Source organism: Panthera uncia (assembly GCF_023721935.1).
Source record: "Panthera uncia isolate 11264 chromosome C1 unlocalized genomic scaffold, Puncia_PCG_1.0 HiC_scaffold_3, whole genome shotgun sequence".
Lineage (NCBI taxonomy): Eukaryota > Metazoa > Chordata > Mammalia > Carnivora > Felidae > Panthera > Panthera uncia.
The window spans coordinates 11540992-11563384 of record NW_026057584.1 but is presented as its reverse complement, the minus strand read 5'-3'; the positions used below and the strand labels follow the sequence as shown (position 1 = coordinate 11563384).

The 22393-nt window shown below is 41.3% G+C and overlaps 1 protein-coding gene across 1 annotated transcript in view; it reads left to right on the top strand.

The window, feature by feature from the left end:
• Positions 1 to 22393, top strand: part of COL4A3 (collagen type IV alpha 3 chain) — a 133304-nt gene that overhangs the window by 93812 nt on the left and 17099 nt on the right. The window contains exons 23-39 of the mRNA XM_049614795.1: positions 450 to 545; positions 3410 to 3480; positions 4275 to 4457; positions 6305 to 6473; positions 8401 to 8493; positions 9148 to 9252; positions 11376 to 11473; positions 12244 to 12394; positions 12734 to 12847; positions 13815 to 13982; positions 15843 to 15932; positions 16259 to 16393; positions 18561 to 18659; positions 19700 to 19789; positions 20085 to 20224; positions 20683 to 20809; positions 22110 to 22190. Of these exons, the coding sequence (XP_049470752.1) occupies positions 450 to 545; positions 3410 to 3480; positions 4275 to 4457; positions 6305 to 6473; positions 8401 to 8493; positions 9148 to 9252; positions 11376 to 11473; positions 12244 to 12394; positions 12734 to 12847; positions 13815 to 13982; positions 15843 to 15932; positions 16259 to 16393; positions 18561 to 18659; positions 19700 to 19789; positions 20085 to 20224; positions 20683 to 20809; positions 22110 to 22190 (2010 nt within the window). The remainder of the gene's footprint in view (positions 1 to 449; positions 546 to 3409; positions 3481 to 4274; positions 4458 to 6304; positions 6474 to 8400; positions 8494 to 9147; positions 9253 to 11375; positions 11474 to 12243; positions 12395 to 12733; positions 12848 to 13814; positions 13983 to 15842; positions 15933 to 16258; positions 16394 to 18560; positions 18660 to 19699; positions 19790 to 20084; positions 20225 to 20682; positions 20810 to 22109; positions 22191 to 22393) is intronic.

The window sequence follows — 22393 nt, the reverse complement described above, 5'->3', positions numbered from 1 at the left end:
AAGGTCAGATGGATAAAGTAAGCAGTTCTAATAGATGAATGACTTTTTATTAATATGTGCAATGTCTGGGGCCCTTGGGTGGCTCATTTGGTTAAGCACCCAACTCTTAATTTCGGCTCCGTCATCATCTCATGCTTTGTGAGATCAAGCCCCGGAGTTGGGCACCATGCTGGCAGCAAGGAGCCTGCTTGGGATTCTCTCTCTCTCTTCTCTCTGCCTCTCCCCACCCTCAAAAATAAATAAACTTAAATATATATATATATAATAAAATAAAAATCAACAACATAAAAAAATGCACAGTGTCCTAGGTGATTTTCACTACACACACACACACACACACACACACACACACAAATCTTAATGTAATAAATGATTGTGTGGTTAGGAAGTATCTGTCCTTTCTGAGGACTAGATGTGGGTTTATGAGTAACAAGCTGCTATCATTGCAGGGGAACCAGGCCTCCTGTGCATCCAGTGCCCTTGTGTCCCAGGGCCTCCGGGCCTCCCAGGATTGCCGGGGTTAGACGGCATGAAAGGAATCCCAGGTACAAAAGGGTCAGCTCCCTGGGTGGTTAAAAAAAAAGGTGTCAGACTTCTGAATGTCAGTGATGGGGTTTCCCTGAATTTGGAGATTTTCAAACATATACTCGGTTAACATAAAGTAAGCCGAACTAACACAGAAACTGGCCTTTTCCCCTTTTCCGTTTTAGTTGCCGAATTCTAGCAAACCATGGTATTCCCCAGGAATTGTAGACTGGGGTTCCTACAGGGATCCAGCAGGTAACTTGGAGGAGTGAGGCAGCCATACCAAACACACACCACTTTTTTCTTCCATAAAGAAATAAGCTCTCTCTCTCTCTCTCTTTTTTTTCTTAAAAGACACAATTCTCTTCAGTCTGTTTAGGGTTTTTTTGTTTGTTTGTTTTTTAAATCCCCGCTTTTGGTAGAGTCATGGGCATAGGCACTGTTTCATTCAGGACACAAGTACAAGGGCGCCTGGGTGGCTCAGTCGGTTGAGGGTCTGGCTCTTGATTTTGGCCCAGGTCTTGATCTCATGGTTCTTGAGATCGATCCCTACATCGGGCTCCACGATGACATCGCAGAACCTGCTTGGGATTCTCTCCCTGTCTCTCTGCCCCACCCCGCTCACACTCTCTCTCAAAATAAATAAATAAACTTAAAAAAAGGATACAAATGCAATAAAAAAAGCACCCCAGTGGGGCACAGTAGGGAGTGGAGAGGACTGTGGTAAACTGGAAGGCACATTGGAGGGGGCCATCGTGCACCAGCTCCAGTCTGTTGTTGCTGGCAGCACTTTAGGCCCGTGTTGATAAATCTTCCAATTTTTCATGAGAAGAAATAAACTCGGGTTTTTAGCTGAAATCTCATTTTTTTTTTTCAAAATTTGCTAACTCCATTTTTGAAAGAAAAAAACCATCCGCTAGGCCAATATTCTGCGAGCCAAACAGAGCCTGTGTTGCTTCTCTTCTGGACGTCCGTGCCAGACCAGGACTCCCCACCCCACAGGGTTGCTTCAGACTGTCCACTGTCTCTGCTGTCCCACCTCCCCTTTCTCGGTCACAGAACTGGCCGTGGACAAAAATCTCGAGGTAGAGAAAGTCTCTACTCATTAGTTGGGTTCCTCCGCCGCTGGTACCTCTCCCCTGGCTACTCAGGGCCTCCGTCACACGGTGCAGTCCTGGTTTTGCCATGACCACCTTGGTCTGCTAGGTGTCGTATGGACCTCCATGCCTATTCCTCACCTCAGTCCTACAGGTAGGTGCTGTCATTGACCCCATTTGACAGATGAGGAAGCTGAGGCGTAAGGTGGCATAGCTCATAAGTGGCAAAGCCTGGACTGAAATCCACTCTCCTCCTGAGCCATGCTCCTGCTCTCTTCGCTGGCATCCTTCAATCGCTGTGCCAGGGGCTTCCCTTTGAAGCAAGTGAATCCAAAGGTCTACCTGGCAACATCGATCAGGGAATATTTGTATGTTACCACCATTGGGTAGACATTTGCATCGGCACAGGGGCTTCGGGAAGTGGGGTCACCATCCACAGAAGAAACGCTAATGGCACTGTGGCCAGCTGAGAGAGGACACGCATTCAGCCAGGGTCCTTTGCCACGCTCACATCATTCCTGTTCCTTTATAAATGCCTTCGTTACTTTGCCATCTCTGCCCCCTGACTCTCTGAGACAGGCTTGAGAGGGGAGAAGCGGGGGAGGCAAAGAGGGGGTGAAGGGTGGGCATAACGGGCCCTCTGTCCCTCATGCCGTTCCTATTCGGTGCCTAAGACTCTGGGTGAAATGTTCTATTAAAACAAAAGCTGACAGAAAGGGAAGGAGCAAGGGAGACAGGGAGGCAAAGAATGGAAGGAAAGCAATGATTATTTTTCTACATTCCCCTTGAGTGACCCAAGGGTAGAATGTGGGTGGGCAGCTCGCTGCTGCTGACCCAGTAGCTGTGTTGTATTTTCCTTGATTTTTCTACATTTGACATACTACAGGTGCAGCTCAAAGAAGATACATAAACAGTGAAAGCATCTGGATTACTATCAAAAAACATACCCTGACTCGAATCTTGCAAAACATTTATTAATACATTGGCTTGAGATCCACCCAAAAGACCCTCTAAAGGGTCTTTACGGTATATCCTTAACGGATACACTTACATACATATAGGAAGCGTAAAATTGTACAGCAAAATGCAATTTGGCAACGGATGCCCAGAGCCTCAGAAAAGTTTGTGTCCATTTTGTCTTGTGCTTATGCTTTTAGACATTTATTTAAATTATTAGAAAAATCTGAAGCACTATCTAGAGATATTTACCATAACATTGTTTACTACAATGTTGAAAAGCTGAAAAATGATCCAAATTCTAAAATAGCAGCTGGCTGAATAAATGTTGGTTGATCCACACATTAGGCTACTCTGCGGCCATTTAAAGCGAAGCTATAAATCTGTATTTATTGACATATGTATAGATTCCAAAATGCCATGTACACATTCATGGATATAAAATTATGGATATAAAATTTAAGAGTGCCATACATCAAAATTTTAGCAAATATTGTCCTCTGGTGGTAGATCTATAGGTGATTTTTATTCTCTTCTTTCTGAATCTGTTTTTCACAAGGAGCATACATTGATTTTTTGATCAAAAAATAAACCTATCTCCTTAAAATTATAAAGACAAGAATTTTAGGGAGGCAAGCATTTTTTAAATGCTTTTTTTTTACATCATCTCTTATGCCAGTTATTTACTCTCATCCTCTCCCTCTGTGTTTTGAGATAGAAATTGTCTTTCTATCCTCAGAAGAAAGCAGCCTATTTCCTGCAACTCCTGCATTACCTGGGCTACTCAGAGTTGGTATTCAACAAATATTTAATAATTCACTGCTTTGCAGGTGGACAAGGGCCAGCTGGCACTAAAGGAAGCCCAGGGTCGCCAGGAAGTGCGGGTCTTCCCGGATATCCAGTAAGATTTCATGGTTTGGGAGCTTTCGTTTCAATTTGGATAACAGCACGTTCTGGAAGTACAGTAGCACCACACATAGGTTATCAGTTTGGTGCCTGGCAAAGAGTACTTAATATTAGAGCATTTCATAGAGACTTGATTAAATGAGTAAATGCATGATGTGTGAATAAGTGAATGAATTAATGAACTTTGAATCATTTAAAACGGATCAGAACTAGAAGCAGATCTCTGGTTGCCTGGGCTGCGGTTGGGACAGGGCATGACTGCAAATGGATCTGAAGGAATCCGAGGGAGTACCGGAAATGTTTTAACACTGGATTATGGCGATCGTAGCATAAATGTACAAATGTACTAAAAGTCATGGAACTGTATTCGTATAAAGATATATCTTATGATATGTAAATTATACCTCGATAAACTATTAGAAATTAAAGTTTTGACTATCACGGTGAGTCAGAGAGTTACACAGATATATATATATATTTCAATCAAATGATCCATAGATGCATGTTAAAATTTCCAATATTCTAACAGAATCTAAGTTACGATGATATCTGTGTCATATTGACCAATATTATTGTGTGTGTTGCATTGAATTGTGCTAACTGAATTCCAGTTTTGAAAGCAAATAGAGAGGGAAAAAAGCTTGAAGTTATACTTGTAGGCTAAAGAAAGTGTCTGAAAAATATCCATGTTCATTACACTTGAAAAATTCTGGTTGACTTTTTTTTTAAGATTGGCACAAGAACAGCTGTACCCAATTGCAATGCAGACTCGTTTCTGTACCGCCCTAGGGGTTCCCGGGTGTTCAGGGGGATCCAGGACTTAAAGGAGAAAAAGGGGAAGCACCTCAACCTGATGGACAAGTGGGTGCCCCAGGGGACCCTGGGCTCAGAGGGCATCCTGGAAGAAGAGGCTTGGATGGAATTCCTGGAACCCCCGGGGTAAAAGGATCACCAGGACCTAAAGGGGAACCGGTTGGTATCTAGTAACTTTTTTCGAATTACCCTCCCTACAACTGATATGCTCTGAAGTTACCACATTGGGTACTTTCCATTCATAAAATCCTTGGCCATTCAGCACAGTGCGTCCCTCTAACCGCACAATGAGGCATCTTCAAATGAGCAGTACTAACCCCAACACATGTGTGTAGTATTTTCACACATAGGTAGCACTCAGTGGTGCTTTTAGCCCAAATAAAATTCTACATCGATAATGACCTTGTCTCCTACGCAAGTTACAATTCCACACTTACGCCCAATGAGTTATAGACAAGTTTAGAAAATGATAAATAAGGGAACGTTTTGATCAATATCTTGAAGGCAATATTCATTCTTTGAAGTAAAAATAAATGCATAAAGCACAATTTTAGGAGGAGGTTAGTCAAACAAACAGATCAGATGTTTTGTCCTTTAAAATAGTTAAGCTTAGGTAAGTTCTCTCTTTTCATGGGATAGGGATAGAATGTCTCACATGTGCACTTGAGAGATTCCTACGGGGATCTATTTGAAGATGTCAGGGGGCAGAGGCTGAGCACCTCCCCCAGTATATCTGGGAGAAGTTTGCCAGCCATGCTTCCCAGCCTGCCCCAGGAAATACCAGTGTCTCCCAGAGTTCATCGGTGTTATTCAATTAAAAGAGTCCCACCTCGGACAGGAAAACTTGGCAAATAAATTTAAACATTTGTTTACAGACCCATTAATACAGAATAAAGTGTGGCTCCCCAAGATCTAGATGTGGCCTATAATCTTCGTTATACCTTTTTGACTACAAAATACTTTTGGGCTGAGAGCAGCTGGCAGGGCCAGTGTTTCTCAGACTCTGGGAAACAGCCAGGCTGTCCCCCCCCACCCCGGGTGGTAGTGATGCTTATCGAGGGACAGAGTCTAGAATTCTTTTGGTTTAGCACTAGTACAGTTCACATGATGCTTCCATTTGCGTCTTGCTAATTCTTTATTAAGTTCCAGTAAAAGTAATGTAAGAAAAACCTCAAGGAGGTAATGTGTTGAGTCTTATGCCCTGTCATTATGGAAGAAGGAAAAACGAACAAACAAAAAAACATAAAACCACCGAGTCACCCAATGATCCTGAACAAGGAAAAATCCAGTCAAATCTATTATTTGAGGCCATATTGGGATGGAAGAAGAACTCAATTATTATGTCATATTTAACTTGTTTAAAATACGCAAATCATCTCCAGAGTTATGGCCCTATGCAGTTACAAAAAGATATTTTTTTTTACAATTATATTATTTTATTCAATTTAAGCTATATAATCATGGAAAGTCAGTATTTTTACAGTTGGTATAAAACATACCTCTCATATAGCTTTCACCATTACCATTAAATCTTAAGACATAATCTAGCAAAAGATATTTTATAAGGAAAAAAATGAATACAGTCTATCTGGACCTGAATCTCCTTTGTAATGAAAACACCCGGTAAGCAACAAATAAAAGTTTGCTGTGCTGGTTTTAGTTGAGAAATATGCTATTCACACGAATGTTCGCTCTAAAGCTATTTGAACTGTTGACTGATTTGAACAGAGTCAGGGGCTGTTCTACGTATGACATCCCACCAGAAGACACAAGTGTGTGTCTCCAGAGACTTCGAGTGAATGAAATGTTGCTGAAATCCAAAGAGCACAGAACAGCAGAAACCATAGAGCGGTCTCATTTTAGTAACAATTCCCTTCAAATACCTGCTTTTTGATTCAAAGTTTTCTCATTGGCTGCTTATCTGGTACTCGTATTCATGGTAAGATTAACCCGTGGAAGGAGATACTGGAATGAAGCACCATCCAAACGTATTCCTGTTGTCACAGGCCCTGACTGGTGAGAAGGGGGACCAGGGTCCTCCAGGGGATCCCGGCACCCCTGGGCCCCCGGGACCTGCAGGACCACCTGGACCACCAGACTATGGACCGCAGGGAGAGCCTGGTCCAAAGGGTACCCAAGGAATTCCTGGAGCCCCCGGACCACCTGGAGAAGCCGGTTGGTTAGTTTTCTTTCCAGTCCTGTTTTCCTATGGAGTGGGTCTATGGTTCCTAGAGCAAGTAAAGCTCCCTCAAGACTAAAATGATGTATAGAAACTTACTTCTAATAAGTAGAATATGTCAACTCATAGACACTCGGAAAGAATATGTAGGATATGTCAGAGAAAATGTATTTTCTCTGTTACTGAGAAGTTCAGTTGAAATTTCCTAAGATAGTCTATCTCCATATGCTAAACAGAAATAGATGGAATGAGTGGCAATCAGTTATGATAAACAAAGGAGGGGGGAGGAAATCTATGAAATTGATCCTGAGAAGCCCCTTCTGAGTCTCAAGGGTCCACTAATGTTGTTGCAAATTTATTCTTTTGACCCATAATCCAATAGACAGTTTACAAATAAAACTTCAAAATATCTAAGATAAATGAAGAATAGTTTTCTGACAATAGTCCTAAAGCCTCAGTAACTTTTGGGATCCACGTGTACTGAACATAGTTTGTGGATTCAGGAGGGATCTGATCCCCAATGTTTATCCGTGGCAGAGAACATGGCGGAAGATAAGAATTGCACATTGCTGACGGTTTTCAACAAATAATGCCACCATGTCATTTCTTACTTCTAATATCACTTTAAAGGGTGAGACTCAATAAACTAATGGCCTCCAAATTGTTTTATAGTATCCCTTATCAGTAAAAAAATATGTAAGTGCCTCTCCCCAAGCATTTCTGTATATTTTTTACATTGTATGCATGCATTTCTGTCCACACATGTGCGTAAAGCTTTTTTTGTGACTATATATATATATATATGTATATATATACACATATATATGTATGTATATATGTATATACATATGTATATGTGTATATATATATGTGTTTTTCTTCTGCACCTTACTTTTGAGGCTGCTATTCTAATCCAGGGATTGGCAAACCATGGCAGCCCATAGTCTAAATCCAGCCTACCGCATATTTATGTATGATCCACAAGCTAAAAGTGGTTTTTATATTTTCAAATGATTAGGGAAAAAATCTTTTGAATAATACTTTGTGGTACATGAAAATTATATGAAATTCAAGTTTCAGTGTCCATAAATAATGTTTTCCTAGCACGTAGCCACCCTCATTCATATCCATATTGTTCCTGGCTGTTCTCATGCTGCAATGGCAGCATTGAGTTATGGTATAGAGACCATTTGGACCACAAAGCCCAGATTATTTACTATCTGGCTCTTTACAGAAAAAGTTTTCCTGATCTCCTAATCCATCTTCAAATCTTCTGTTCTTTCTACATGTGAATTTCTAGTGAAGGACTCCATTGTCGTAAAATACATTATCATGAAGTTTTTCCCATCAAACTACTATAAACTTATTTTTTCCATAAATATACGGATAATTCAAATCACTAACATGTTTTTAATGTTGGCCAGCATAGCCACATTATCTCGAATTTTTATGGACTGGGTAGGCATTATTTCCCCAATGACACATGAAGAAATTACCACAGAGGTTAAAATATGTGCCCAAGCCACACTTGATCTTTTGTTCAGCATGCCATACTTTCTTCCTGTGAAAACTAGTCACCCAATAAATAACCTACCAAATAAATATTCACTAACATTTACACTGAATTCCATATCATTGATTTTTTTTTTTTAGAATAGCTTCCCTTTCAATAGACCGGCATTGAATTGAGCTATAATTGAAGCTTAGACAATAGTAAATGCTTATAAATATTCATCACTTGAATAAGAAAGTTTCAATGGGTTGGTCATCTTTAAGCCAGTTTTAAAGCCTATGGAAGCAGAAACTATTTTTTATATTCCTTGGGATATGTTTATAAACCCCTTATAATTACATTTGCTCCCCCTGAACCAAAAAAAAAGCTTCAAAATGCACACCAGTCTTATGATCACAAACTTTCTTAAGGTCCTAAGGGAGAATTCAGTGTTGCGACACCAGTCCCAGGGCCCCCAGGACCTCCAGGGCTCCCTGGCCGTGCTGGCCCCCAAGGTCCGCCTGGTGAGTATCCCCTTTGTCACGTCTGGTGCACGACATCAAATGGCATCCTGATTGTTCTAGAAAAATATTGTCCCTTTGGTAAGGAAAAAATATATTTATTGGCTCTAAAAGAATGCAGAGGCCGGAGTCTGGTCAGATAACAAGCCAACAGGCAGGGGACTTGTTGTTGTTCTTTGAGATTAGCCAAATTATTCCCCATTGGTACTTCTGATTTAAAAAAAAAAAAAAAAGGACTTGATATAATTACTTAAAAGGAACCCAAGAGCAGAACAGTCTTCATGGGTTTTTGGTGGGGGAATAAGTGACGTTTGCCAGTGGCTAATCAGGATAGTCCCCATTGCTTCTTCATTTGAAAATGTAACTGCTTTGCCAATTTGATCTAAAACTTAATTTTGCATGCATGGAGGGAGACGTATGTAGTCCAAGATAGTTAGAATATTTCTTTTTAGGAATTAAGCTCTATCTTAAACATTATCTGTAGCTCCTAATGGAGCTACACTGGATAAGAATGGAGAGGAAGAGCGTACAGTTGGGGTTATATTAAAATTATTTCTTAATTTCCAGAAAGGCCTAGGATGACACAGAAACTTAGACTTTTTGTCTCAAGGCAAGATGAAGGGAAGTACCTTATGTGGGTGTGTGTGTGTTTTTAAGGTATCCCTGGATCCATAGGAAAATGTCGTTATCCGGGTCTTCCTGGGCCCGATGGTGAACCAGGGATTCCAGGAATTGGCTTCCCTGGGCCCCCAGGACCTAAGGGTAGGTTTACAAATTTTAAAACATAGGGATCATTGTGGACGTTTGGAAAATATAAATGCAAGGGTGTCTGGGTTGCTCAGTCAGTTAAGCCTCCGACTCTTGATTTCAGCCTCCGACTCTTGATTTCAGCCTCCGACTCTTGATTTCAGCTCAGGTATTGATCTCACGGTTTGTGAGTTTGAGCCCCGTGTCCAGCTCTGTGCTGACGGTGCAGCGTCTGCTTGGGATTGTCTGTCTCTCCTTCCCTCTCTCTGTCTGTCTCTCTGCCCTGCACGCTCCCTCTTTCTCTCAAAATAAATAAACTTAAAAAAAAGAAAATATAAATACATATCATGAATAACATGGAAAAGATCCATAATGTGGTATTTAAAATAATGTTTTTCATCCATCTTAAATGAGAAAAAAAAGTCTTACTATGATGTTAGGCAGAGAGGCAGAATTCATACAGATTTATACATCTCATTTCAATTAAAAGTTTTAAAATATGCAGAAAACATCTGGAAAGCAATTTACAAAAATGGTAAAAGTGATTCTTGTCGAGTGTGGAACTGTGAGGATTTTTTTTTCCTTCTTAATAAACGTACTTTCTTTACATTTATGCATGTTTTCACTTTATACATTTCTTTTATAATTAAAAAAAAGAACTATTAAATCACAAGTAACTGGTTGTCCTATACACTCCCATATAAACTACAGAAATTATCTTCCTTTGGGAACAAATCTGTTTCCCATCAAAGGGAAAACACCCCAAAGAAATCCAGATACAGAGAAGACAGTCACCTAATAAATACATCAGAGTTTTGCCCAGGATGGCGTATGAGCTCTCATGGTCCCTGGGTTGTGGCATAGATTTTCAGATTTTATAATCACTTTATGTTTGTTTCAATATTATTTAAAGTGTCAACATAGAATCCATTTTTGGTTCTTGTTCTCTTTGAGATGTCGTCAGTGTCTGGAGTGCATTAGTTCTGCCCAAATGTGGAAATATTGATCTCAGTTTAGGACTATTTGAAATGGAAGATGTAATAGTTTCAAGGATGTCCTAGACTCCAATTTCTTGGATGTCTTCCCAATGATCTTTGAAGTAACGCAGCCTGGCCCATATTTTGCCTAGTTCTTTTTGGACCCTGCATTGAGAAATTGCATCCTAGCTTGTAACCCCATGGATTTACCCTCTGGGAGGAGACTCAACCATGGGGACAAGAAATAGCCTAAGAAAATCCTTTAAAGTACAGATTCAAAATTCAAAATTGAACCTAATAATGCGTGAACTAATGACGAATTAAAAATTGGTCATATTAGGGGCACAAAAGAACTCTCTGACCGCAGCCTTGCCCCACCAGGGTTTCCTCTTCTGAACCACAGAACAGAGAAAATGATCTGTGTGACTCCTTCCTCAGTTCTCCTATTATAAATATATAAGAAAAAAGTTAATTCATTACATTCATGGCATTAGGAAGTAATTCTCTTGAACCACCCATGTTGAGACAGGCTACCCAGGGCGCTGGAAAGCCTTTCTATCTTGATCTGGGTCATGCTTCAAGGATATCTACACCTGCAAAAATTCATTTGGCTGTACGCTTTATGTAAAATACAACTTGAAAAGATAAAGTCTGCCAAATTGACAACCAGTATCAGTGGTTTAAAGAACTGCCAAATCAAAATTGTAGCCATCCTAAACAACAAAATGGAGAAAGTCATTTTTTAAATTGAGGATCTGATTTGAAACAGCATTTTTTTAACTGCTAATTTAGCAGTTGACTTTTTCATTTTCTTTTTTAAGTTTATTTATTTATTTATTTCGAGACAGTGTGAGTGGGGGAGGGGCAGAGGAAAAGTAGAGAGAGAGAATATCCCTAGCAGGCTCCACACTGTCAGCACAAAGCCCGATGCAGGGCTTGAATTCATGAACTGTGAGATCATGACCCAAGCCAAAATCAAGTAACAGACTGAGCCACCCGGGGCCCCCCAGCAGTTGGCTTTTTCATCATTCAAACTTTCATAAAAACATTTCTAGCAACTTGCCCCATAAAAACATCAGATAAAATCAGATAAAACAGAGACACTGCTCAGAATCTTTTCGTAAGCCTAATCCTACAACCTTTATTATTTTTTCTCTGTAGGAGACCAAGGTTTTCCAGGAGCAAAAGGATCACCAGGTTGTCCAGGAGAAATGGGAAAGCCTGGGTCACCTGGAGAACCAGGTCTCCCCGGAGCCAAGGTTCTTCAAGAATTAAAACTCAGACTGATGGTGGTGGGGGGCAGGGAAGAATGATGAGGGAGGTGGGCAATTACAATCAGCCAGGTAGGATGCTCTAGGTGTAGAAATTATCTATATATTTGTAGATGGTAAAGGAAATACTTTTTAATGTTCTTCTGAACCATCCCTCCCTTTTAGAAAGGAAAATAGAAGGGGTTAGAAGATAAGTTTGCCTCTCTATTTCTTCCTTAATCTTCAGAAGCATTCAGAGTATTTAAAATGGAAGGACTCTAAGAGGAAGTGTGGATAACTAGGAGAAAAGCAATCAAAAGGAGAGACATCTAGACTGTTTCCAGACAATTTCACCCTTCTAAAAGAGTTATATAGCCTCAAGAATACTTAAGCATAATTGAATAGAAAACTCAGCAACTAGAGTTGAAATAGGAAAGTTGATAGCATGGTGGTGACTGTGCAGAATGGATTTTTTTCTTTTTTTAATGTTTATTTATTTTGAGAAAGAGAGAGAGCGTGCATGCACATGAGTGGGGGAAGGGCAGAGAGAGGGGGGACAGAGGATCCAAAGGAGGCTCTGCACGGACAGCCCAATGTGAGGCTCGAACTCACGAACCGTGAGATCATAACCTGAGCTGAAGTTGGACGCTCAACTGACTGAGCCAGCCAGGCGCCCCAGAACAGATTATTTTCCATTTAATAGCGCTAAAGACCAGTTGGTAGTCAAGAAGGATTTGGAAGCATTATATAGTAAAACTAACACGACTTCTGTGGAACAGGGAGAGCCGGGACTAGCCTTGCCTGGAGAACCAGGAACGCCAGGTTTTCCGGGAGAAAGAGGCAATTCTGGGAAAAATGGAGAAATTGGACTCCCTGGACATCCAGGTCTCCCTGGAATTCCAGGAACCAGAGGGCTTGATGGACCACAAGGTACAGTGGCTCGTGTGATTATTTTTCTCCACTGCGATCTCTGCTAAAAGGCAGCAAATTAAAAGTGTGCTAGGATGAAGAGTTCTTCTCAAACTTCTAGTTCAACAGACAGAATCTGCAGGTCCTAATTATTTTTCCATTCAACATCACTGCCCTACCTTTATTTTTTTCTTTCCTTCCTCCTTCCTTCCTTCTGTCCTTTATAGTGAGTTTCCTCTGTAAAAAGACATATCCACTGTATTAAATATAGGTTCAATTTGGGGGGAAAAGTTACAAGAGAATGATTGTACTAGGACCTTGGGTTTTGGCATCTGAATATATTCTGGGACCGTTTTGTAGGGGATCCAGGGAAGGCTGGACCACCTGGAGAAAAAGGACCCCCAGGAAGGTGCATGGAGGGTCCCAGGGGAGCCCAAGGACTTCCAGGATTAAATGGATTGGAAGGTCAACAAGGTAAGAGGAGGGCCTTGAAACTAGTTATTAGGCCGATAGGTGACTTGAGACTCCAGCTCTGCGCTTTGCTGCTTAACATGGGAACTGTCCAGCAGCAAGTGCTGACCACTGTTCAGCGGGGAATGTTATTTTAGCCATCTAAACCTTGTCGTGGATTTGTTGCAGTGAGTACCATCTATAGAGTAAGAGACCTCAGGTTAGTACAGTAAAATTGGTTTGTGCCTTGTACACATGACTGAGTATATATACATATTGAGGATATATACATATATATGTATATTTACATGTATATTTATGTGCATATAAACTCTCAGAAAAAAGCTTTATCATTACCTTCATTAGTATATAAAGTGGTAAATTTTGATATGTAGTTAATTGCTTCCCAAGCAACATAAAATAAGCTTATGAAATAAATCTAAATTATGCAGGCTAGATGGCCCAGATTGTGTGAAACTTATTCTATTTTGTTGGCTCTTCTCAATCAGACCTGTGGACTGAGAAAAATCGTTTAGAGCTCAGCTAATGCCTATGAGCTATCATCCTGCTTTTATGTTCACAATCCAATGTTGGGCTAAGAGATTAATGCTTGTCGTAGTGCTGTTGTTGTTTCCAGAATATCTGGTGGCTCGCCTCCACGTGGGTGGCTCTGTATGTATTATTCTGCAGGTTAAAGACTGAGCTACAGTCATAAAGTGCAGTCCCAGGATATGTCTGCAGGACTAGAAAATAGATCTAAACTCTACACTTTTATTACTGCATGAATCACTGAAACAGAATGTTAAAGGTAGAAGTGATCTTAGAAATTTTACAGAAGGGGATGAAATCAGCCAATCAATCAGATGAGTGTGTGGTTTGCCCATAATCACACAGCTAAATATTTATAGTCATAAAAAATATTTCTGGAGTTGGTAGGGAAAGCAGTTGTGTGTTCATTTGTTCATTCATTCATTCATTCATTCATACCTAGGCAGAAGAGGTGAAACGGGGCCAAAGGGAGACCCAGGTATTCCAGGCTTGGATAGGTCAGGCTTTCCTGGAGAACCCGGACCACCAGGGATGCCAGGTCATCGAGGTGAGGTGGGACCACCTGGTCAAAAAGGATATCCAGGAAATCCAGGATTTTCAGGACCACCAGGTATCCTTTTTTATGCTTTTATTTTTCTTCTGTCTTCTTCCTTTTAAGGTGGCTGTAAAAATTGGACATAGACCTAGGCTTTTGACTCTACACTTCTCTTTGAGTTAGTATAAGTGTTTCCTACTGAGTTATTTGTAAGGGGTCAGTGTTGGTGGTGGGATGGTCACGTTTCACAATTACCCAGAGTATGACAACTTTGGCTGTGCAATCCTTTCTATATGCCACTGCTAAAATACATTTGATAGTATTTTCTTGAGAATTTTTGCATCTATATGTATAATGGATATTAGTCATTTTCTTTTCTTGTGATATCTTTGTCTGGTTTTGGTGTTTGGATAACACTGGCCTCCTAGAACAAGATGGAAAGTATTCCCTCCTTTTGTATTTTCTGGAAGAGTTAGTGAAGAATTGATATTCCTTAAACGTTTGGTTGAATTCACCAGTGAAGTCATCTGAGTCTGGGCTTTCTTTTGTGGGAAGTTTTTACATTACCAAATCAATTCCTTGTTATAGGTCTACTCAGATTTTCTATTTCTTCTTGAGTCAGTTTCAGTAATCTGTGCCTCAGTAGGAATTTGTGCGAATGCCCCCAAGTTACCTGATTTGCTGACATAGAGTTGTTTCTAGTATTCCCTTATCATTCTTTTTATTTCATCACTGTTTTTATAGTGTGTATGTTTGGGAAGAATATTCTAATAGTCACAGCATAAGGACCTCATTCATCTCATTCCTCCAGAGAAGAACCCAGAAAAACAACTTAATCCACAAATCATTCTTTCATTTATATTATTAAGCTTCTCCCACATGCCAGCACTAGAAACATGTCAGTGGACAAGATTCCACCTCTGACAATGAGAGAGACAATAACAAATCCATTTAAAAGCTAAATTCAGGGTGCCCGGGTGGCTCAGTTAGTTAACCATCTGACTCTTGATTTCAGCTCAGGTCATGATCCCAGCATCATAGGAATGAGTCCCACATTGGGCTCTGTGCTGAGCATGGAGCCTGATTAAGATTCTCTCTCTCTCTCTCTCTCTCTCTCTCCCCCCTAAAATAAATAAAAATAAAAATAAATAACTAAAAAATAAAAACTAGGTTCAATAGTCAACAGCTGCTGTGAGGAAAATAAAATAAGGGAACACAATAGAAAGCCACACGGGGTTTGGGAGGAGGGAGCACTCCATCTCTTCACCATGTTCTACTTTCTTTTTTTTTTTAATGTTTTTATTTATTTTTGAGACAGAGACCGAACATGAGCAGGGGAGGGGCAGAGAGAGGGGGAAACACAGAATCTGAAGCGGGCTCCAGGCTCTGAGCTGTCAGCACAGAGCCCGACGCAGGGCTCGAACTCATGGAGTGTGAGATCATGACCTGAGCTGAAGTCGGACGCTCAACCGACTGAGCCACCCAGGCGCCCCCCCATGTTCTACTTTCATCTGCAAATGTGATTTGCTACCCATGACCTCCACAACCCTAATTTAATAAAGAATGTTTACTGGTCAATCACCTAGATAAATATGGTTCTTTTTCTGTTTACAGAAATCATTTCTTCAACTCTCTTTAGAATTATAACTTATTTTAGGGGCACGTGGTTGGCTCGGTTAGTTAGCATGTGACTTCGTCTCAGGTCATGATCTCACGGTTTGTGAGTTCGAGCCCCCAATAGGGCTCTCTGTTGTCAGCATGGAGCCCACTCCAGACCCCTCTGTGCCCCTTTCTGTCTGGCCCTCCCCTGCTTGTGCCTCTCTCTCTCAAAAATAAATAACATTAAAAAAAAAGTATAACATTTTATTTTATGGAATTTTTCACTTCTGTCGTTCTGCACAATCTGAGCTGTCTTGCGTTAACGTGTTTCCACAGGTGAAAAAGGAACGATTGGCATGATGGGCTATCCGGGACACATTGGTCCTCCGGGGCCTCCCGGAAACCCAGGAACCCCAGGACAGAGGGGTAAGTGATGGAGTATCTTCCCAAGAACAGGAGGAAGGAACAATGTTCACTTACATAACAGAAAAATAAATTATGTTTTACCCTTTGAGGGCAATATAATTCTGAGAGAACCACATATTCGATTTTGCTATTCTTTGTATTCCTTTTTCCATTTGAATGGAGTCGAATTTTCTCCTTGCAATCTTATGCCACTGCTTTTAAATGACTGCCTGTTTTGGTTTATCTGTCTTGTTTTGTTTTGTTTTATGGTAAGCACTGTTAACTTTCGAATCCTTACAAACAAGTTCAAGAAGTAAGGAACTGACATTGTTACTCCTGTTTTTTAGGTGACTTTGGAATCCCAGGAGCAAAGGGTGAGAAAGGGCACCCAGGAGCCCAGGGTGAAGAAGGAGACAAAGGACCCCAGGGGCCTTCTGGAATATCCCACCTACTGGGGGACAAAGGAGAACCAGGCCTCAAAGGTACAGCCTTCCTTTTGTGTAGAACCAGAACATCACAGCTGGTTCTGAGACTAAGAATGATCCAAGAAAATCCCTGTAGTTGACAAATGAAGATCGTGAGAACCGATACTCAACATGCTGCTCAGTCACAAAGCCAGTTGGTGGCCCGATCCTGGATTAGAACTGGGTCTTGGTGTTCCTTGCACAATTACGTGTTGTCTCCTTAATGTGTGACTTTTCACTTCTTTTTAAAAACTTTTTTAATGTTTATTTTTGAGAGAGACAGAGACAGAGTGGGAGTGGGAGAGGGGCAGAGACGAAGGGAGACACAGAATCCGAAACAGGCTCCAGGCTGTGAGCTGTCAGCACAGAGCCTGATGCCGGGCTCAAACTCACGGACCATGAGATCATGACCCGAGCCAAAGTCAGACGCTTAACCAACTGAGCCACCCAGGTGCCCATGACTTTTTATTTCTAAGTTAATTCTGCATTTGGGTCTGCTGTATTTAAACTGCCCCTAGTCAATTTTAAATCATAAGCCTCAAAACCACCTTTTTGCCAAGAATGGTAAAAAGTAATCTTACATTGGCATACAAAGTTTCTTTATCACTTGCCCTTTGCGTACCTCGCCAGCCACATGACAGATAATTTTTCAACAATTATTTTTTAGGACCTATTGACTAGGTATTTTATTATGTCCTAAAGACATAGAGGTGAGCAAAGCAGGGGTAGTGTCCTGGTCATGAGGAAACTTACAGTTCAGTGGGGGGAAAGGGGGGAAGAGACATCAATGGATCTGTAGACAGTTTATGTATAGGGCCAGGCAGTAAACATCTCAGGGCTTCTGGCCCCAGATATGGTCCCTGTTGCATAGTCATTTTTAGAGTTTAGTGTAAAAATGTAAAAAAACCATTTTTAGCCCTCCAGCCATACCACGCCAAACCAGATTTGGCCTGCTAACCCCCTGCAAGCCCAAAGCAGGAACATGCTAAATAATATATATTTTTAGATTGTAATAAATGACATCGATAGAAAATAAATGTTACAAAAGAAAATAATCTAACCCCCTGCTCCTCGTCATTCCTTTGTATGTGCTATTTTCTTGCCTGGGCATCTTGTCCTGTTTCATGGTTTTTCCACCCAACTGGCGCCTCTTCAGTCTTTAACACACACACACACACACACACACACACACACACACACAGTCCCCTCTTACAGAAATTCTTCCCTGTAGCATATTGTACCCAGCTCTGTTACAGAACTTATCACACTGGGTGGTAATTGTGTATTTACCTGGCTGACTCCCCAATTAAACACTAAAAACTTGGGAACAACACCTGTTGTTGGCACAACACCTGTCTATTAATTAGAAACTCAGTGCTTATGTGAATGAATAAGGATATAGGCAGGAAAACTGCCCAAGGAAGGGGATCTTGAGAAAGGGCACAAAGCCGGGCCACAGACATGTCAGAAAGTGCTTCGGATACCGTGGAAGGAGTTTGTAATTTGCCCTGCATCAAAGGTATCACAGATTCAAGGACCATTTTGAGCCAGAAAGTAAAGCGATCAAAGCCATGTGTTATGGAAAGTAGGACAGTTTTGTGGGAAATTTGCAAGCATCGCAGATTGCACAGCTGGGTTCAGATCCCAGCATGATCACTCATTGATTGTGACTCTAGATTAGTCCGTTGACTTCACAGAGGCTCAGTTTGGTTGTCTCTACACCCATTCTAGAAAGGCTCAACGACAGACTGACATTGCCTGCAGATGAAATAAGAAAAATAAAGAAAATGATGTCTGTCATGTACTAATTAATAAATGGTCATTGTAATCAATGGATTTGAGAAAGGGATGCTCTGGACAAGAATCATGTAATAAATGGTCCTCTGTCGTTACTAAAAGAAAAAAAATTTTTTTAAGAAGCTATATTTAGGCCACTCGTTCTTAAAATGAAGTGTAAATATCATCATTGCTAGTGTCACTGAAGAACTAACTCATGCCAAGCACGATGCTAATACTTTACATATATTATCTCATTTAATCCTCTTTGAAAAGAGCCCACATCTGCCTGTGCTCTTAATAAAAATGATATGGATGTATTGCAATAATGTCTCATCAATTTTAACCAGGATTGAACTAAGTCTGATAAAATTCTAACCTGTGTTTTTAATCCATGGTTTTTAACTAGGATTTGCAGGGAAGCCGGGTGAGAAAGGAAACAGTGGTGTTCCAGGGTTACCGGGTTTAAAAGGACTCCAAGGGCCACCTGGACCACCAGGACCACCAGGTAGAGCAGATTCTCTGATAGAAATATCAGGAGTTAAGTTTCCCTACGTCTGAACATAACAAAAATGTATTTCTTGACTTACTGGGTTGAATATGAATTTTGCTCCCATAGTGTTCCAGCAGAAATTTGCTTCACAATTAAATCAGAATGAAGCTATTTATAGTCAGCCTATATTAACTAAAAAATATTAACTTACACAGAGTTCCATTTTTGAACATTTGTTTTGAGAGAGAGAGAGCACAAGTGGGGGTGAGGGGCAGGGGAAAAGAGAGAAAGAAAGAGAGAGAGAGTACAAGTGGGGGATAGGGGCAGAGAGAGGGAGGGACAGAGAGAGAGAGAGAGAGAGAGAGAGAGAGAGAGAGAATCTCAAGCGGGCTTTATGCTCAGTGTGGAGACCGACGCAGGGCTCGATCCCACAACTCTGGGAACATGACCTGAGCCGAAATCAAGAGTCAGATGCTCAATGGACTGAGCCACCCAGGCACCCCCAACGTTCCATATCTGCACCAAAAATGTTATTTTGACATTGCTGATATGTATTATAAACTATAATTTATCACAGTATCATATATCATAGAAGAAAATCAGGTAATGATTTAGAGGTTTCCGGATTTGCCTTTCTTTTTTTAAACATGCTATTGAGTTTGCAAAGTAAATTTTTAAACAATTACAGTAGCCCCCTATTCTCTATGACATCAGGGACAAAATATGTTACATGGCAGTAAAACTTCAGTATTGCATTTGGAAATTTATTGCGATATGGTGGCAGGAACCCCCTCTTTTCTGCTGGCATTGGTCCTAGAATGGTTTTGATGTTTGAACTCCAGGCCTGCTGACAAGAATCTAAAGTTCTCTAATTTTACGTTTTCTGGGTACTCAGTCCCCTCCTCATCTGAAGGCAGAAAGGTAGCTACACAAGGACATAACCTAGCTGATCTGGCTGCTTAGAATTCATTTATTCATACAAGCAACAAATATTTACTGACACCTACTATGTCCAGGAACTGTGCAGGACATGTGACTATTTATTTCTTCTCCAGGCCCCAGAGGAGATCCAGGCAACATTGGGAATCCCGGGGCACCAGGACCACGTGGCGTGCCAGGAAGCATGGGGATCATGGGGGTGCCAGGTAAGGTATAAGGTCCTGTCCGTGAGCCGAAAGCCCAATTCTATTCTAGATTTTCTGTATGGTTTGTTGTTTGGGTTTCCCATTTGGTAGAAAGTTGGTGTAAAAGTAGATTTACTTTTAGACAAACATACTGTGTGCAATTAGAACACAGATGAGCAATAAACATTCATATTGTGTAAAGATCACCCATGATAACTACTCAACGTATCAGTGATTCTAAAAAGCCAGAAAGGTGGTTTATACAAAAGTGAGAAGCAGAATGTTTCATTTTCCCTGACCTCTTTCCTAATTGCAGGTCCTAAAGGACACAGGGGAGCTTTGGGACTACCAGGTTTAACTGGAAGGCCAGGCCTCCCAGGTGTTCACGGTCTCCAAGGAGAGAAGGGAGAGCCGGGTTACTCAGCAGGTGCAAGGCCAGGATCACCGGGACCAAAGGTATACCGGCCACTGAAGTCGTTATGCTTTAGCGAGGGGGCTGAGTCTCTAGGTTAATCAGCAAGTGTCTAGATTCAGTGTGGGCAAAAAGCATTGAAAATACAGCTGTGTTTTCAGGTGATGATTTGGGTTTTTTTAATCCTGTTTCCACAGCTCAGAATGCTTATCACACAGCTATTGGCTTATGAGTTTATCCCTCCAATTTCAATACCCAAGGAATTGCTTCTCCCTGTTCCTGCCATTTAAGCGTCCTGCCTTTGCATTTTGCACTGGTTCCAGCAAATCCCGTAGCCATCCTGTCCCCGGCCCCTGTCACAGTGCCTGCATCAGCAGACATTTAATAGGAATCGTTAACTCAGTAACTAAATCACTAACTAAATGCTAGCAGAGTCCATACTCAATTCTGATCACATATCCTGCTTATATGAGAATTCTAAAGGTGTTTGGCTGACTTTAAGGGAGATCCAGGATTTCCAGGTGACATGGGAAGGAAAGGAGAAAGAGGGGTACCTGGAGCACCTGGACATTCGGGGCCTGCTGGACCTGAGGGAGCCCCTGGAAACCCCGGAAGTCCTGGTCACCCAGGTGAGCGTTGGCTTTACAACTCGGAAAGCCGGAAGCGGGACACTCAGCATAGCCCTCACCTCCTAGAATCAGCTGCGTAAATTGAAAGCTATTTAGGTGTTTGTACTATGATTGCTTTTATTCAGCTTTGATCATCAAATTCTTAGACTCTGAGGAACGGGAAATCAATCAGGAGGAGCCCCGATCAGCCAGTTGGATGGACTGACATCTAAAAACCTGATCCTGTCCAGAAAACTTAAGTTCTGTCTCAAAGAATTCAGCCTAGAGACACAAAATGTTACTTCATTGGGACGCATGGGTGGCTTAGTAGGTTAAGTGTCCCCCTTCGGCTCAAGTCGTGACCTCATCGTTTGTGGGTCCGAGCCCCGCGTCCTGCTCTGTGCTGACAGCTCGGAGCCTGGAGCCTGCTTCGGATTCTGTGTCTCCCTCTCTCTCTGTCCCTCCCCCACTCTCTCTCTCTCATAAATAAACTTGAAAAAAAATTTTTTAAATGTTAGTTCATTGCCCAACCACATATTCGTATTACTTTTCTAGGGCTTCCATAACAAAACACAGACAGGGCACTTAAACAGCAGAAATTTATTTTTTCACAGTCCTGGAGTCTGGAGTCTGAGCTCAGGATGTCAGCACGGATGGTTTTTTCTTCTGAGGCCTCTCTCCTGAGTTGGGCAACTTCCTGCCGTGTCTTCACATGATCTTCCTTCCCTGCGTGTCTGTGTCCTAATCAATGCCTCTTGTGAGGACACTGGTCATATTGGATCAGGCCCCACCCTAGTGACCTTGTTTTAACTTAATAGCTTTTTTTAAAGACCCAGTCTCCAAATACAGTGATCTCCGGAGGTTCTGGGGTTAAGGACTTCAGCGTGAATTTGGGGGCAAACACTGTTGTGATTTTTTTTTTCTGGCATGGTTTCAGGTTGAGCGTTGGCTTTCTTTCTCATTTTCCTATAAATTTGAGTTTAAGTTTTTGTTTTATTTTATTAAAAACAACCACCAGGCTACTGGGTTGCAGCTTACTGAAAGATAACATTTAAACCGTCTTTTCAAATACGGAAAGGTTCAGTGGATTTGCTGTTAACTCCCAGTGAAAGTCATAAATCAGATGCTGAGTGGCCCGTGTGGCTGGTGCACAAACACGTTTGAAAGTGATTCGACACATCTCTGCTCTGCTTCTCTGGCGAAGGGCCTGAAGGCCAGTGTGAGGCACAGGTGACTATAAAAAAGGACCATTTCTGCCATTGTTGTAACCATTTACCTTGTGCTATTCTTTTTTTCCCTTCTCTTCTCTCTTTATTTATAGGAAAGCCAGGCCCTGATGGTGATTTGGGGTTAAAAGGCATTAAAGGCTTCCCCGGTCCTCCAGGAGTAAAAGGCCCTCCAGGTTCCATTTTTGTACTTTGTCTATTTCCCCTTCAGGACAGAGGCATATTTTCTCCTCAGGCTGGAATCTTTGCATACCTATCTGCTGCTCCTTAGAAATTAGCTCCCAGTTACTCAGTCCCCAGACCAAAAAAAAAAAAAAAAAAATGAGGTTAGGTATTGATACCTATCTAATTCAAAGATCTGCCAGCCTCCACCTTCTGA